Source organism: Phaethon aethereus (assembly GCF_964289735.1).
Source record: "Phaethon aethereus genome assembly, chromosome: 2".
Lineage (NCBI taxonomy): Eukaryota > Metazoa > Chordata > Aves > Phaethontiformes > Phaethontidae > Phaethon > Phaethon aethereus.
Window position 1 is genome coordinate 117,239,381 of NC_138582.1, and position 18,394 is coordinate 117,257,774.

Here is an 18,394-nt window from a genome sequence, read left to right on the forward strand (position 1 = left end):
CCCAGAACCTGTTGCCCTAAAAGGCACTGCTTTTTCACAAACATGCTATTATTTAACATTACCTTGTTCCGATAATGAAATTATCTGAGCGCCGGGGGGAAGGGGGTGGGCGGCCCGGGGCAGCGCCACGTCGCAGCGCCGCCTCCCCGCCACCACGCTCCGGACTGGGGCTGCGCAGCCCCGCGGCGTGGGTGGGGGGAGCAGGCGCGGAGACTGCTCCTCCCCCGTCCCGGGTGGGAGCGCTTCATCCACGTTTACAAGTTTGCAGCGGCGGGAGGAGGAGCGGGCGGGCTCCTTCCCTCCCCTCGCCGCCTCGTAGCGCACCCTGCGGCCGCCCCGCTCGCGGCCTTCCATGGCGGGGCCGGTGGCCGTGCGGCGGCGGCGGCGGCGGGGCGCGGGCCCCGGCTGCGGGGCGCTGCTGCTGCCGGCGCTGCTGGTGAGCTGGGCGGCCTGCCAGGCGCCGCCGGTGCCCGCCGCCGACCCCTCCTGGGACGGCGCCGACGTCCGCGTCGAGCAGCGCTTCGTGCCCGAGAGCTGCCCGCGGGCCGTGCGTCCCGGAGACTTCGTGCGCTACCACTACCTCGGCGCCTTCCCCGACGGCACCCGCTTCGACTCCAGGTCTGGCTTGCGCCCGCCTCGGGACTTGGCCTGCAGCTCCCCAGCCCTGCCCCGGGGTGCAGCCCCCTCGGGGTTTCGTTCTTGTGAGGATGCAGAGGCGGGGAGCGAGTGGTGCTGTCCGCCACGGGGGGCGATTTTGTGGATGTTCAGAGGTGGTGGCGCTGGGTGGAGGCCGCGGTTGAGGTTTAGTTCAGGTCCCGCTGCTCTTCCTGGCTGCCACCTCTCCTGGGCCACGAGCCCTTGTTGGGGTGACCGGTTAGAAGCGGGCTCGTGGCAAGCTGGGCAGTGCTGTGCGAGCGAGACCGCAGGATGAACAGGCCACCATGGGAAGATGTCTTTGAAACATGAAAGGGCAAAAAGCTGGGGCGTGAGTGCTGGGGACCGGGGACGAGACCTCTGCAGTGTCTGGGTCCAGCTCACAGCAGTTTGCATGCCCTGATGGATCCCCACCGCGTTCTTACAGCTGCCCTTCCAAGGTGCTGACCAGGAGCTTTCTGCTCCAAGAGGCAAGATGACCGTAAGAATATTTGGTTAGCCTGGTAAACAGGGGCGTATATGGTATCGCAGTCTCTCACAGTATTCAGTGATTTCCTGCCCGTTTCTTGCTGTACATTTCCTATGTCTTCTCCAGGCTCAAACCTACTTGAACGCAAACATTTCTGAATCATTATCTTTACCAGAAATTTAAGTATTATCAGACTGTGCTTACATAGAAATTTTTGCATAAGTTACCCTTGAATAAATGTGACCCATGTACAGTAAAGAGCCTGGCCGCTTTCCTGCTGTTATTTTGGGATCAGGAAGCCAAAATAGTGGGATCAGGAGATGGTGAAGGATGCTGATGCTGCTGGCAGCATATTTGTTTTTACTTGCTTCATTCGTTGCCACCGATCAGTTTTACTTGGAAAGAAAAAACAAAACGTATTTTCAGTAATCCTGGTAATCTTCCTTGTGCTTCAAGGAAAATCTGTAGCCTTAGGGAAAGTACTGTCATTCAGAGTAAGTCAGCTCTTCCTCTGGAGCTGACTGTACTTCAGTACGTGGGCAATGCCACTTCACCAGCACTTCTCCAAATAAAGTGCGAGACGCGGTAGCTGGCGGTTCAGTTGGCGTTGGTGCGGTTTCAGTGAAAAGGCACAGGAAGGACAGTGAATTCATTGGCAGCTGACAGTCTCGGAAAATGAGTCTTAGCTGCAGATGTGAGGACGCACAAAGGCAGCATCCTCACGGCTCATTTTACAAATATGTAACAATTGGAAAACCAGCCATGCGTTCAGAAATGTGTTTCTGATTTCTACAGACACATACCAGGGCTTACTTGTATGCTGAGTTGTACCAGCAAATTTCTGCACTGAGGCAGGGGACCCGGAGGGGCTTCCCAGGTGTTGGCTCTGGTTTAATTCCAAGTTCCTTCTCCTTTGGCTCTGAATTGTTTGGGGCAGGAACAGGCTGTGCAGAACTGTACAGCGTTTATCTCTTTGAGTCCTCAAAATATCAGTAAATAAATAATAACGATGATAGTCTCATCTAACTTGAGTATTTGTATGGCTGTCTTCATTTCAAAAGGGTACAAAAAGTTATGTTTGTTCAGGTTGTCTTTTTTTTTCTAAATGGCAGCTCATGTTGACATGTTTTTGTTATTTGCTAACTGTGGTCTTTTTTTAAGATTGATGCTAGTGGTCTGTCATGTTAAGACAATGGAAAATGAGGTTTTTATGTTCTGTAGGTTAATGGAAGAAATATTTTGGAGTATTTGTCCTAAAAACTTTAGTGTTCCTTGCATACAAGTTAAAGATACTCAGTTAATTTATACTAAAATTAGCCATTTTTCTACCTGTCAGAGTTACTACCTGTTTTTTTTTTAAGTTTATAAAAGTGCTTACCAGCATCAGTTTTGTCAAACACTACTATGAAATCAGTCTAGAAAATACTCCGGGTGTTGAACTAAGGGCAGTTTTACTTTTTTCTTTTTCAACTGTTGAAAATATTCTTGAGGTTAAAAATTATTTTTCTGTATCTCCAAGTAGAAGGTAGTAATACAGCTCTTCTTGTTATACTGGGTTGTTAACAGTCTTTGTAATCATGACTGCGTCACATAAATTAACTAATGTGCCTGTTTATTCTTTTTTTTTTTTCCCCCCATCAGTATTTGCATTTTTATTTCCATGGCCATAAAATGATTTGCATTTTTAAGTCTGAATTTAATTGCCTAGTCATCTAGTGGGAATTTGGTAAATTCCTCTAATAGAAACTAATTTTGCTTAGTTTTAAGGAATCTGCAAAGTCAGTCCTGCAAAGCTGCACGGACTGTTCACTGCTTTGTTCACTTCTCTGCTTACCATCAATGTTTTTTTAATTGCAGGTTTATTTTTGTAAAAAAAAAAAAAAAAAAGCTCTTCTGTTTTAAGTCCATCTCAGGGGTATTGCCAAGCTTTGTAGATCGCTACAAAATACCACTTTTTTGAGGTTTCATAGAACCTATTATGTTATAATTCTTAACATCTTAATTATGTTTTTATATGTGTAGTAGAATTTGTCAGGAGCTAATTTAAATATTTTCCATCCTTGCCTGGGAGTAGGAATATTTGTGCAACCGAAAGTGAATGGTCTATATAGAGAGTTCTCTATTTTAAGGGAAATGTTTGCCAGAAAAAAAAAAAAGATGGAGCAAACAGAGATCGCTTAGTGAAATATTTGAGGGATTCGAGGCTCTGGGACTGTTAGGAGCCTCAGTATGTTGTGGAAGTGATGTGTACAGGCTTTGAAGGAAAGTGTGACATCATTTCCCTAGTGATATCTAGCTACTGGCAGCTTTCCAGAATATTTTAGCAGGCAAAGAGACACAGGCGTGGTTTTTTTTAATTATTTTTTCCAGTGCTGCCTTTTATCTGGGGAAAAAAAAAATCTTTTGATTATAGAATGAATTTGAGAAAATGGAAGCAGTAAAAGTTCAAGAATAGGCACGAAACTTTTGAAATTCTTCCTGCCATGTGCTTGTACATCGCTTAAAAAAATTAAAGAGCAGCAGTAAAATTCAGGCACAGCGAAGTGGAGTCATTGTGTGGATTTAAGGTGGTCAAACTAACATGTTAATGTTACACTGTGGTAACTCTGCTGCTCTCTCTGGAAAACTTCATTATCATTTAAGCATCATTTCTTTTACCTTTCAATTGTTCATGTGTTATCACAGTGGAAGATCATTTAGATAGCTTTCTTGCTTCTTGGTCTGGCAAACTTGCTGTTTAAAGTACATCCATTTTTTGCTGTTTAAATCTTAATGACATGAGAGCTGGGAGTATGGAGAAGAAAATAAGTAACCAATTGGTTATTTGTTTTCTCCAATTGGCAAATCTCACAGCTATTACTCAAAAAAGCATCTTTTTCCCTTTCCTATTCTCCCACAGAGAAGATGTCTCACATTATAAAGCTTATTGATCTCATGTAATACTTTTGTGGCGTTACACACCAAAATCAATATGCTGAGATCCTACTGTGGGAGCAGTCATCCTTTCGTATCTTGTCATAGTGTTTAATTTTTCTTTCACGTCCATAGTTTTCCAGTGCTGCTTATAGCGTTAGTGTGTAAATTAGCTGTTTGTAGTTACGGGCTTTGGGTGCCTGCAGTATATCTTGCGCACTGCTAGAATGCATTTCAGATAGTTGATGGGCAGGGGACAGAAGGAGAGCAGGGTTGAAGTCTTGGAAACATTTGGATTTGTCCCTTCTCTTAGCAGCTGTCTTGTTACCCTGTTACCCTAACAGGACAAGGGGTTAAAAACTTCAAAAAAAATAGTGGAATGGTGGGTAACTGAACTGCTAACGTTTTTGCCTGCTTTTCCCCCTTTAGCTATGACAGGGGATCCACATTCAACGTGTTTGTGGGAAAAGGTCAACTTATTGCTGGAATGGACAAAGCTCTGGTTGGCATGTGCGTGAACGAGCGGCGGTTCGTGAAAATTCCCCCCAAGCTCGCCTACGGAAGTGAAGGCGTCTGTAAGTGCAGCACCGGGCCAGCGATTAGCTGGTTGTGCAAGTCATTCTTCAGAGCAGGTAGAAAATGGTGTCACCGAGGAGAAGGGTAGAAGTCGCAAGTAGTGAATTTCGGAGTGGTTTTCCCCTGCTCAGGGGTGTTTGTTAAGCCTATGGCCTAGCTAATTGCTCCAGGCTCCCTCTGCATGCGGAAGGAAGAGCTGTTGACTGTAGAGGACCTTCAGCAAATGAACCTCGCTCCTAAAGTTAGCTATTTATTTATACCTACCTCCCTGTTAAATAGATATTGTGTTTTGGCATTGCAGTGCTGCACAAGGTCTTGTCAGTGCCAGAAGCAGCTTTGCTCTGCAGACTGAGACGCAACAAATGCTAAATCAAGAGCAGTTTGCCTGATGGACATAGTTGACAACAGTTCATGTTGCCAGATTCTGCCCCCCCTTATGTAGCTGCAACAGTGACAAGGGGACAGAGGGATATAAGCACAAAAAGGAGTAAGTTGTACATCGTGCATTTTATTTAGGGAATGCTTAGATTGGTTCCCTTTCGCTGATGTCCTGTAGAAAAAGGGAAATAAAACTGGTTGTATTGTTTTTGGTTTGCAGCTGGTGTGATACCCCCCAATGCTGTGCTCCATTTCGATGTGCTTCTGATTGATCTCTGGAACTCGGATGACGAAGTGCAGGTTCAGACTTACTTCAAACCTGAGAAGTGTCCTCGGACAGTCCAGGTGTCTGACTTCGTACGATACCATTACAATGGAACGTTCTTAGATGGGACCCTGTTTGATTCAAGGTATGCGGCTGGGTTGTGTGTCTTTGTGTCTTTTAACAGGTATCTGATGCCACTTTAAGCCATCACTTCCTCCCCCTTCACTGATATAACAATTAATGCTAATTGCCCAGAAAGACAAGAAATGAAAGCTATCATCATACAACTGTCAGTAGTTTCTTCAGGGATTATGGGACAGCAGTACTGACTCAAACCCATAAAACAGTACATTATTTCTGTGTGAGCATTACCGGCCCAGATCCTTTGTTTTTAAAAATGTCATTCCCTGTATCTATATTACTATTTGTTGTAGTCAGCAAATAGTTTTTATAACCACTGCAGTATAGCTATTCAAGTTAGATACAAGCTTTATAAACTAAGCAGAGTTTGTGATGAAATTGAGCTACTAACAGTTTCATACTGAGATTTTGACTTTACATCATGTGTACTTCATTAAAGTTCTGGAAAGTGGAAATGATGCTTTAATAACAGCTGCCATTATGTTTGTGAGCCACTTTTCAAAACCTCTGTTAGGTTCCTGAAATAGCTAAGCACTCTGGAAAACACAACCCAGCCAGGCCTTGGTAAATCGAGCAGCAAGTTGTGAGTTACATTGTGCATAGTGTGTGGCTTTTGAAGATTAATATTGTTCTTTCCTGTGGCTGTTTGACATTTGGTTATGGTTTGGTGTTTGTTTTTTGGTTTGGGGTTTTTTTTTTGTTTTTTGTTTCATTTTTAGCCATAATCGGATGCGAACTTATGATACCTATGTGGGAATTGGATGGCTGATTCCTGGGATGGACCAGGGTCTCTTGGGAATGTGTGTAGGGGAGAAGCGCATTATCACAATACCACCTTTCCTGGCATATGGAGAAGAAGGAGATGGTAAAAGTTATTCTTTTTTTTTTTTTTATCCAAGTCATCCATATTTTAAAACAAACTTGTACTTTGTGTATTTTAAATTTATGGGCAGCGTTATTACTTATTACAGACAGATGGAACAAAGTGATGTAAAGAAAGGTTCAAAATGTATTAGGTACAGGATTGGACTGATTAGAAAGTAAAATATTTAAAAAAAAATTTAACCAGTAGGTTGCTTAACGGACATATTGTTGATACAATTGTAGTATTTATATACTGAAATTTTATTCATTCAGAGAATACAATCTGGGATTAATATCTAGAGACTCCAAAAACTGGAAGTCACATGACTGCATAATTCTTTCAGTGACTGCCACAGAGAGCAGAATACTTTTGAAAAATGAAAATTGAACTTCTAGGTTTTTTTGTGTATCAGTGCCCTACTAATAACCACAAGATGGATTAATTGTCCTGTGAGACTATATGCAGCCTGCAGGTCATACATAGGTCATACACAGGTCATACATGTTAAATGATGGGGGCAGTTACGTATAATTTGGGATGCTTCCTTAAATTCTTTCTGTGCTCTAATGTTTAAGAATGTGTCTGTGGTGTATGAGGTTTTGTACCCCTTCCATGACTTCATTACCATTAACTGTGATAGCCATCTCCATGCATAACAAAACTTTGTGGAGTTATGTTTGAAAATTTTGCCAAGATCTTGAGCTCAATGGTTCTCAGTCAAAGGAACCCACACTGTAATTGGTGTATTGATGGAAAGGTACTCCTTCTAGAACACCTGCTCTTTCTTACCAATTTTCTGCTCTGACACTTCTGTAGGCAAGGACATCCCTGGCCAAGCTTCTCTCGTCTTTGATGTGGTTTTGCTAGATCTCCATAATCCCAAAGATGGTATTACTATTGAGAACCAACGTGTGCCTGAATCTTGCGAGCGGAGAAGCCAGACAGGAGACTTTCTCCGATACCACTACAACGGCACACTTTTGGATGGCACACTGTTTGATTCCAGGTAACTGAACCATTCAGCCCAACAGATCCCATTTCCAGTTTTGCTCATCTGTCTTGTCCTTAATATATCCAAATGCAATTCTTTGCTTTTCCTTCCTTTTTGAAATTTCTGAGTGGAGTTGTTGGGAGTCTTCTCTTAAAAAAATTCATAGGAACCTTTTCAGTATGGGAAGACAAAGACCTATTTTGTATTATGAGAGTATCACAGACGCCATCTAGAGGTGGTGATCCAGCTCGTCAAGCTATGCATACTTAAGACATGCATGCCTGAAGACTCTGCCCCATAAAGTTTATCTGTCAAATACGTAACAACTCCTGAAGAGAGAGAAAATAAGTATGTTTCTCATTTTATGTCCTGAGGATTGTGAGTCAGTGAGCTAGTGGCTAGTTTGACGTTAATTTCAGGACAGCTTTTCCCTTTGTACTTGAAAACTGATTGCATTTTGAAGGCTAATGTCTTTCAAGACTGAATTCAGCAACGGGGTTTCTGTGATAAAGAGGAGTTGCTGTCACTTTGGATTCAAAGCTCTCCGTGCACATGAGCCTCATGTACACAATTATATGATGAATAATACTCACCAGCTAGCACAAGTAGCTAAAAAGAGTTGAAAATGAGCCGCTGTGAAATGTTTTACAAAATAAACTAATGGAAATTTTTTTTCATACTTCTACAACTGCCACAAGCTGAAGATCAGGATCAGTTTACAAAGACTAGCTGAGTAGTATGCCACGTGTGGACTCCTCCCATGAGGAGGAGTCAGGGAATTGTATCTGATGTAATTGAACTGAGATTGCTGTAGGGTTCAGAATCAACCTTGACCTCCCTGTTCAGCTACCTAGCTTGGTGGGACAATAGAAAGCAGGAGACCTGCATCAGCAGCGATCACTGTAGGCCTTAATTTACAGCTTATGGAAACTTGTAAGTTAAGAACTTTAAGCTTATCCATAGCGCACCTGCCCAGAATCTCTCTTTTTTGAGATGTAAATGAGAATTGTCTGTAGTAATTAAACAATTTTTGAAAATGGCTGTAGTATTTACATTAGCATTGTCGATAAATATTAATAAATGTTTTGTACACAGCAGCCTCTACATCATTCTAAAGTGCTGACAGTTAGAGGGCTTATTTGTTAGAGTGTTGTATCCTGGCTTCCTGCAGAATTTACAAGAAAGTCCAGTATCTTACAAGTATCTCTGAAGAAGAATTGCAGCTGACAGTAGTTTTTGAAAGCTTTGGAGTTGGCCAGGAAGAAATTTCTCACTAGCATAGGCAGCATGCCAAGAGCACTGTGAATGGCTGGGGTCGAGAGCTCTAGTCATGTTTTCCTTCTTTTTTTCCTCTGCAATATTCAGCTGCAGAACTGCTACTGGGCAGCTCAGCCAGGGCTGTCTGGACTTATTCAGAGGTTTTTTCAACTGGTCTTACATCAGGATCTGTATTGGTCTTGCTGTTTTCCCAGAGTTACCTCGTAAAGATGAATTAAAACCTTTCTGCCTTCCCTTCCTTGGGTTGTGCCTTCATGTAGCATGATTTGAAGAAAGACAGAAGACAGACACATCCTTGTAATAAGCATCAGTTGTTGTTGTAAGCTTGTTTTGTTCTGCCATTAGGTATTGAAGCAGATCCTTCAACCTATGTATAAGTGATTGGCATAGTTTGGAAGGGAGGGATAGTATTGATACTGTTTTGTTGTTGTGACTCATTTTAATGCTGTGCATCCAGGAGGACCTATTTGTCCCACCTCCTGCTTGGAGTAGTTGAACTACATAGCTGTGGTTGCAAAATGAGATAGTCTGAAGAGTTTACGAACGTAAACTTTATCTAGTTGATAAGCACTTACTGGAGTCCAGTGGGAGTGGGGAAAATTTAAAGGAAAAACCCAAATTTTTCAGTTAGTTACTAAAACATGATTTTTGTGTAGTTTAAAATACATAAATAAGTGAGATTTTCTTTCAAGGTGTAGTAAAAATGCATTTGCAACTAAGCTGCTCCCTGGCCGTGGACCCAGTACTGGTTAATAAATGACGTTTGCTGAAGCTTGGTGGCCTAGATTCATTGGTGATTGCATTGTGCCTCTCTGGTGCTAGTTAATGACCGTGTGTTTGACCTTAACTGGTTTAAGAATTGTGTTGCAGACCTATTGCAAGATTCTGTGTTTCTGGAGTACACCCAACACTGCTAAAATGCAAATATTTTCCATAGCTATTCACGAAATCGTACATACGACACCTATGTCGGGAAAGGTTATGTGATTGCTGGGATGGATGAAGGTTTGCTAGGTGTATGTACTGGTGAAAAGAGAAGAATAATAATCCCCCCTCATCTTGGATACGGAGAAGAAGGAAGAGGTGAGCTTGACTTTCCATCCAAGTCTTCCGTAATTAATGTTTCCTTTATTGTTTAGTGCATCTCTGCATAGTTGAACTGTATAAAGTGCTTGTTACATTTTTTTTTTTGGCATTTGAAAGGCTTCTGAATTAGTTCATTATTTTGCGGGCATGCAACTGACAAGGTTACACCCAGAATTTGCAAAATTATTTTAATTAGCTAAATAGGCAGGACAATAAGAATGCGGAACAATCTCACATGTAATTGGTGACCTGAAATGATTCGGATAATTGGTGTTTCAGGCAGACTGGTATTTGGTGACCTGAACTCATTTGGATAATCAGTATTTCAGACAGGCTGGTACTTGGATGCCAGGAGCTCTGCAGTGTGAGATCTTCCTTCCCATGTGTCTTAAACAATTCTGTATGCTAAAGGAATGCATTGTGTTAAGTTTTCGTCCCCGTTCCTTCCACAGCCACAGGTTTTGTAGACTCCTAAGCTGCCTCTGTAAAGAGTGGATGCGTGTAACAGCAAAATATCTGTGTATGTGTAACATACAGTTAAGATTCCTTTGGGAAAACTCGTTACTACCTAAAAAGATTGCTGTGAGAGATTGAATAGCATAACCCTTGTAGCCGATCAGTTTTATGGCTGGTGTTTCAAAAGGTACTTCCTGGGATGTTACATTTGGAAAAAGTGAGTTAGAAGGAAAGCCTCTCTTCTGGGAATGCAAATTCTATGCTGTTGATTTGGGAATTAGACTCCTCCAAAACCCACTCCTGGGTCTGGATGTGGCTGTCAATCCTGGTAATGCGATTGCAGATTATCCTGGGAAGGGGGGGAAGAAGTTGCTTGCTATCAGGACATTTTACGGAAATGTAACCTCTTAGACCTAACGGCGTTCCCTGAAGCATGAGAAGTCCTATGAGAATTTTAATGATCTGTAATGAATTGGTACATGAAACAGAAATCAGCCATTTAGGATAGCCACAGGAAATAACATGGCGATCGCTTCATTTCTGCATAATTTTCAAATTCAGAATAATGGAAATTTTTTCCTTCAGTGTTGAACTAAGTATATGTTTAGTGCTTTTCTACTGGTTCTCTTTCCTACATTGGATGCAGCTTGCATCTGTTGCATACAGAGGAGATGTAATCCTTTAATTCTGAAGAAGAGCAAAATGGTGCAGTAGAAGAGACAGTGGGAATATATATTCCTACAGGGTGCAGTACCTGGTCATTATAAGCCTGTTTGGGTTCTATTTCTTTCTCTACTTGTCTAATTTGCTTCCTATTTAGGAAAGATTCCAGGATCTGCTGTGCTGGTCTTTGACATCCATGTGGTTGACTTCCACAACCCCTCAGATTCAGTCAGCATTACTGTTAACTACAAACCTTCCAACTGTACCGTACTGAGTAAGAAGGGAGATTACTTGAAATATCACTACAACGCTTCGCTCCTGGATGGTACTTTGCTAGACTCGACGTAAGTGTATCACTCAGTAAAGAAAATGTCCCTAGGAGCTGTGAAAGCAGAAGGAGTTGCCTGCAAAGCAGGCTGGCAGGGAATAAAGAATTTTTAAGTGAAAAATTGAGTATTTATGTAGAGCATGTTTTTCTTTTTATGTCTGCCTGCCTAAGATAGGTAGGAGGAGGAAAAGAAAAAGACAATCTATCATAGCATGATAACTGGCAACAAAGAGGATGTAGGAGTGTGTTAGAGAAGAATGTAAACACTACAAGTGGAGTGATGCAACAGGTTGTCTACATGGCAGTCTGTTTCAACGTGCTAATTCAGGTGTCTGGGCCAGTCAGGTTGGAACGACACAGGGCTCCACGTGAATGGACTGTCCACGTGTATTCAGTTTCTTGGGTAGGACTTGCACTCTGCGCTGATTTAGTGCTCCTGAGAGAGGTCTGGTGGAGGTGCTTGGTGTAGTCTTGTTAAAACTTGCTTGATTTTTAGTAAATGGTGTTTTATAGTCAATCTGTTTTATAGTAAATGGTCACTGTCATGTCTGTACGACGCACGGGTGCTAGTTTTCCTGTGTTGTAGTGTGTGCTAAGCGTCAGCATGGAGAAACTATCGGAGGACTCTGATTATAATGTTCCTCGTCCTCCTTCCCGTTGACTGTAGGTTTATGAAGGAAACGGAGATTGCTCCAGTCTGTCTCTTACAGAAGTAAAGCGAGCCCATCACTATTGTTTGCTGCTAGCTTTTTTTCTGCCTTCATCTTTTGGATAGTGCAAATCTAAATAATATTTTATTTTGGAAAGGAAGTTGGGAAAAGCTATTTTTAAACAGGTTATAATTAACATAGGAAGCAGCTCATAGTTTTCACAGTGTACACAATAGCTTGCAGGGCTGAAAAGCTGGCTTACATTGAAGCACATGATATAAGTAGTGTGCAAGTATGTATGCAAGTAACGTGTTTGGATTCAAAACACCTTTTATACGGCAGGAATGCTCAATTCCCATTTTGTAGCAGGAACCAAGGGATATGGAGACTGTCTTACTCAAAGCAGTTTATAGAGAATCAAAGATCATGTATCTTGTGCTCCTAATTTTAAGGCAGACCTCCTAGCTGCTGAATTGTTTTCTTTCCAAATAACACTCTGTTGTTCAAGCACGTCCTGCAGTCATACAGCCAAGCCAAACAACCAAAGAAAGGAGACCGACAGAAGGGTCCTGCTGTTGTGACGTGTACCGAACAAAAAGTCTGAACGGTGCACGCTCTGCTTTTAGAATCACAATACATGTTTAATTTTTGTGGCTTTAACTTGTTATAATTTCTAATTTTAGAAATGAGCCCCCAGCAGCACGTTAGAATTAAAAATACAATGCAGTTAAATAGCAGCAGTAGTAGTAGTATACTTCCAAGCTGTCTTGGTTAAATGATGACTACTACATTATAGCGACTGATTTCATTAAAGGGATGGCTGGTCCATGTGAATGTACTCCGATCCCTATAGACTGGTAGGTAGTTCTGGGACAAATGTACATCTGGAATTCTTACATCTGCTAAAAAGTCCAACTTTGTTAGTTAAAAATATGTGAAAGGAAAAGCCCTTATTTCAAAATAAAATACTTCAGGGGCTTAACTGGCAGGATTAATTATTTTAATTGGATTTCAGTCAAAAAGCCTATAATTTTAGTACCAGAGGACCTGTCAACAGTAGGAATGCTTCTGTTTGGTGTTGGCTGTAACTTGCTACCTGGAGAACAACTTCAGGCAGAAAAACTGCTTGGTAAAACAGAGCATTGGGCGTTTGAGGTTAATTTTTGGCAGTGACAGGACACTAACTAAGAAACTGCTGTTTCTGTGGTACTTTTGAACAACAGAAATTCTCTATTGTATGTTGAGGGTTTTTTGTTTTTCTCCCTCTTCCCCACTCCAGACACAGCCTTGGCAAGACCTACAACATAGTTCTGGGATCTGGACAGGTGGTGGTGGGGATGGACATGGGCCTCCAAGACATGTGTGTTGGGGAACGACGAACAGTCGTTATTCCACCTCATCTTGGTTATGGAGAAGATGGAGTTGGTGAGTGAGTGAAACCTATTGCACATCCACTTAGTATCTCTTGAATAACTGAAACACAAGTATCCATGTTTTGTTTTGTTACTTGCTATGCAAGTAGACGTGTCTCTTAGCTGCTTGAATGGGATTTTTTTTTAAGGTTTTTTTTCATTTTGTGATTTTAGAGAACACCCCCATTCCCCAATGAAATGAACATACTGTTTGTGTTGTGTTTGAAGTCATGCTGTTACCGTGGCCAATAGAAAAACCACTCCAGTACAAAAGGGAACACTCCCCCAGTGAGGTTGCCGTGTCAAAACGGGAAGCTCCAGGCACCTGGGTGGTGCAGAGGGATGTGAACAGCCCATGTTCTCCATGATGGGGAATTGAGTACTCACACTCGGACATGCGACATGTTATTCAGGAAACAAAACGGAAGGGGACTTTTCATCACTAACATGTTAAAAAATTCAAAGAAAACTCAACATTCAGAAACTACATACACTGTTTCACATCTTGCATTCAGTTTATCAGTGCCGTTGAAACCCCAACACCAACACATTTCGGGTAGTTTGCTCTGTTTTGAGGCATATAAATTTATAATGACAGGGATGACAATAATAAAAAGAACAACATAAAGTGACAAGAACTCTCATCTCCCAGTGTGTGTGGTTGTTACTAGTCTTCTGAGTTAAAAGACTTGGTGGGGGAAAGGAGCCTATTGGGAGGTCACCAAGATTGGCAAACTCTGATATGTATGGAGACAGTTGCATAAGTTGCTGTGTTCTTTGAATAGCTCCAGAACAGTTTGTATTTTATAAAGACTGCCTGTCGGGCATCATGTGCCAAGCTTAATGGAGAATCAATTTGTGATGAGAGATAAAGAAGCATTTTCACTTGTACCTTTCTTCTGTGAAAAATTATGAGTATTATATGTGCACCATTTTATACCATTATATAAAATCTTATCTATAATTATTAATTATATATAATTAATATAAATTATAGGAATTGTAGTACTCATATAATTAAATAATATAATTAATTATAAATTGAAAATTTCCTCATAACATAACAAGTCTGCTGCATTAAAAAAAGTTATAAACATACCTGTTGTAGGCATTTGTCGTCATTCAAATTGCATTCGATACACATGGTCTGAAACGCTGCCTGAGTGATAGTGTTTTGGTACATACCCGGATGTCTGATGAGATTACTCATTTGCTACTGGACAGATGTTAGAGGTGACGTCAGTTTTCTTTTTCAAGAATAAATTGAGCTCTTCCCATGGAGTTCATGAGGTAACTCCATGGTTTCACTTAGGTTAACATTCCAAGCTATTGCAACACTTGAGTCTGTCAGTAGCATCTTGATATACAGTGTATCAGCAAGATAAAGGAAAACTGACCCGCAGTTTTACCTTTATAAGTGAAAAAAATGGATGCAGTTTTATTATGAAAGCTTCCTCTATGTTTTGATCACCTGTGCTGCAGTGAACAGGAAGATTTGGGCTTGGGATCACGGGGCTTAGGGATCACAGTAGAGAAGCACCTGTTGGAGCAGGAAAAGAAATTTAATTATGGATTAAAAGGAAATATACCCTTTAATATAAGTGAAGATCAATACCCCTCTTTACCATTTGTTGCAACAGAAGGAGAAGTGCCTGGTAGTGCTGTATTAGTTTTCGACATCGAACTGCGGGAACTGGTGTCTGGCTTGCCTGAAGGGTACATGTTTGTATGGAATGGAGAAGTCTCTCCCAATCTTTTTGAAGAAATAGACCAGAATCATGATGGAGAGGTTCTTTTGGAGGAGGTAAGCTGAAACAATGAAAACACTTGCAGTGGTTTTCTCCTACCACCATCAATGCAGGTGTTGAAGAATGGGGTCTCTCCTCCTCCTCTTCTCCTGTTCTTTTTCTGCCATGGAGTTTGTTGTCGAGTTAACAGGCAGGCAGCGTGTCAGCTAAAACATGGTTATTTAGCTTTAGAGAGAGAACAAAAAAAAAAAGGAGATTTATAGTGAGTTCTTGAGCCAAAGCTGAGCCTGAAGCAGGGCAGCCAGGCAGTGTTTAATCACTTCTGGAGCCTGGCAGTGCCCGTGGCTGCTCCTTCCGTGAGTGAATTGCGTGCTATGTGAAAAAGTCTCCTTCCCTTTGTTTACTTTTAAAATCTGCAGTGTGAGCGTGTCATCGGGTGCCCTAACTGAAAGGCGCTTGCCTTTGCCACGCCATCTCTGATGATACAAACCTCCGTGAGGTTTTCTTCTGTGTTTTTTCTTAACTGGGGAGTTCAGGGTTTTTTATCCTCTTCAGTCGTCTTTGTTGCCTTTCTCTGTTGTTCTGTGTCTTTCTTTGCTGGAGTAGTGCTGCCTGCAGCGCTCAAGGGGCAGGCTGTGGACCTGTAGAACAGCATGAGAGGCCTTGGAGCATTTTAACAAGTCAATGGGGTAAAACCAAACTCTTATTTTCCCTTTTCCTAATGCTGTCTTCCACCTCCTTGTTTTCCTTCTTTCTCCATCTTCTCTCTTTTGTTTACCTCCGCTCCTGTCCTTGCAGAGAAGAAAAGAACTTTTATCAGTCTAGAGAATGTGTGCGGTGGGATGCGACTGTTGCTCTCCACATCCTTCTGGTCACCGAGCAAGGGGGAGAGGGAAAAACCAAGGAGAGGGTGCTTGGCCTAAGAGGTGTAAATGAACGTCGGAAACGGCTCTCATTGCAGAAGCTCATTTAGCAAGTAGCGCCAGAGAGAACAGTAACTGGAAAAGTTGCGTTTGACTGTGGACTTTCTGTTTTTTGGAAAGCCAGCAGTATGACTGCTGTCATATGTTGTCTAATCACCTTTAATAACTTAATATGTATCAGCAAAAGGATTTTTAGAGAAAATTAAACTTATAACCTTGTCATCCCTCTTCCTCCTTCCCCCACCAAAGTCATGGGAGTCAAGGAGAAGGTGTAATGCCTGAAGCTGCTTTAACAACTCTCATGGTGTCCTGATACTTAAAGACTCATTTCTGTGTTTCATTTTCGTCTTGCATGTTGTTTCTTGTAAGATGCAGGTGGATGTCTGTTTTACAGTTTGAGCTCCTTGTATGAGCACGTGGAATTAAACCCCATCCCTCCCTATAGATCTGTTCCTTTGTCACTCTCCGTTCAACTCTTCATCCCCCTACATTATGAAAAAGAACTTTTCTTGTTACGGGTCCAGGACCCACTGGAATAAGTGAGGACACCTCTGTTGAGCTCCAGAAGGAGTGATTTAACCTCACGTGTCTGTCCTCATTAGTCCAGTTTAGGTTTTAACAGTGTACTTTTATGTATGCTTAATAATAAGTAGTACAATGCTGACTAGTCAAAACAAATAAATGCTACTTTTGTAAATACCTCTTTGGTTTTAAATGTCCATTTCACTGTGAGCTGCTTTCTCTTCCTTTCCCTCCATCTAGTTTTCAGAGTACATTCAAGCTCAAGTCGATTCTGGCAAAGGAAAACTGGCTCCTGGTTTTGATTTTGAAAAGATCGTTAAAAATATGTTCACCAATCAAGACCGGGATGGAAATGGTAAAGTTACTGCTGAAGAATTCAAGTTGAAAGACCAGGAGGCCAAAGAGGAACACGATGAACTGTAAAGCTATGAAAAAAAAGAGTCCTGAGCTGATCTACTGTTTGAACGCGTGTACTGGAAGAGGTTTCGGCCAGCACGTTTCTGAAATGTTAGCACTCAGCTAGACAGCCTGCGTCTGCCCCTGCCTGTGTGCTGGCAGGCTGCTAAAATAGGAAGAGGTTTTCAGTTGGAATTGTTAAGTCTATTTGAAAAAAAGCATTAAGTGCCTCAAGACAGGATGTATAAACGGATGAAGGGTGTGCTGCCATATGTGGTGTCGTGAACCACGTGCTCTGTTTTTATGCTAAAGATTAGAAGTTGTCACTGAACGATACAGTCACTTGGATGGACAGTAGGGAGGAAACTTACCAACTGCTTTAAAAAGTTTTAAAAAACCTTCTGTATCAGAAATATTTCTGCAGGAGAACAAACCAGAAAATATTCCCCATGTAAAAATTGTCAGTCGTTGAGCCCAGTTCCTTTCAGAAGGCACGAGCACTCTTTCTAGTAACTGGACAAATGCATCTGGGTATTTGCCAGCAGGAGCCGATTTGCAAATTGCAGAACGTGCAAACGGTATCTGTGTCACTGCAAAATTTCCATAAGCTGTGAATTAAATTAAACAGGCCTAGAATTGTAACCGTGTGTGTGTTGGGTTCTTACTTTACGAAATAGATGTTTGCTACCATCTGTGTTGTATTTAATTAATAACCTTGACTCTTCTTGCTGGCCTGTTGAAACAGTGTTCTAATCAGCGATCCCCAAACCCTTCCAGTTGCAGCCTTATTTAATAGTTTTCTTAGACTTTAAATATTAGTATTAAGGGGTCCAAATACTGTTGTTAGAGCTGGATACAATTGATTTTGTGTTGGGCTTCTGCCTCCTAATTTGGGAATTGTTAGACTAAGGAGTAAGTTCTTAGAGCTTATGCAGCAGAGCGCTCTGGCACGGCGAAGAAACAAGGCGGCGGTGATACAATCAAGAGAGGGGCCCGTCTGTTGATGCCTGCAAATGTTCTGGCCTATCCCGCAAAGCAGAATCAGCCCTGGAAGCGCTGTTTCGAGACAGTCACCGATCGGATCTGTAAATGTAGCAAGCTAAACGGACATATTTTTCTGGAAGGCCGTATGATCCCCCCTCAGTACACTACATGTAAAGAGCACAAATGCGTATAGTGCGACACTGTCAAAGACAAGTAGAAAGGGAGTTGTGTTTCCTTTTATGCTTTGTGTCTAGTTTCTTGCTTTTCTTGATCTGTACATGTGGGCTGTAAGCTCTCCAAGATGCTCTTCTTAAAAATTGGTATTTCAATTGGATGGAAACATTTTGTATTCGTTTTTAATACAGTTGTTATAGAAAGTGCAGTGAAATTTTTTTTTTTTTTTAGTTTGATACCATTAAATGTTGGATAACTGATCTTTTTGTTAAATAAAATGTTGATCAACTATTACTGTTAAAGTTCCTTTTTTTTCCGTGGCATTTTGATGAGTGGGGAATCTGGAGTAGAAGCAAATACTTCCCGTGCAGCACTCTTCTTGTGCACATCACGGGCTTGTCCCGAGTATGCTCAGTATTGCTACTGATGTTAAGGAAAAATATTTGAAACTAAGATTTGATTCAACATGATTGAGAATAATAAACCACAGTAGAAGATTTTGGTTTAGTACTTCACACAGGT

The 18,394-nt window shown here is 41.7% G+C and overlaps 1 protein-coding gene across 2 annotated transcripts; it reads left to right on the plus strand.

Annotated features, from left to right (window-relative positions):
- Positions 1-352: 352 nt before the first annotated feature.
- Positions 353-16,741, plus strand: FKBP9 (FKBP prolyl isomerase 9; the record flags this gene model as incomplete). Of its 2 annotated transcripts, none has more annotated exons than XM_082015281.1 (10): positions 353-618; positions 4,466-4,611; positions 5,211-5,400; positions 6,116-6,267; positions 7,078-7,267; positions 9,468-9,613; positions 10,893-11,079; positions 12,993-13,138; positions 14,766-14,929; positions 16,559-16,741. In XM_082015281.1, 10 exons carry the CDS (start codon positions 353-355, stop codon positions 16,739-16,741), a joined length of 1,770 nt encoding a protein of 589 aa, XP_081871407.1. The 2 variants fall into 2 exon arrangements, with proteins under 2 accessions (XP_081871407.1, XP_081871408.1); XM_082015282.1 differs by having other exon boundaries at positions 6,116-6,261.
- Positions 16,742-18,394: the final 1,653 nt, after the last annotated feature.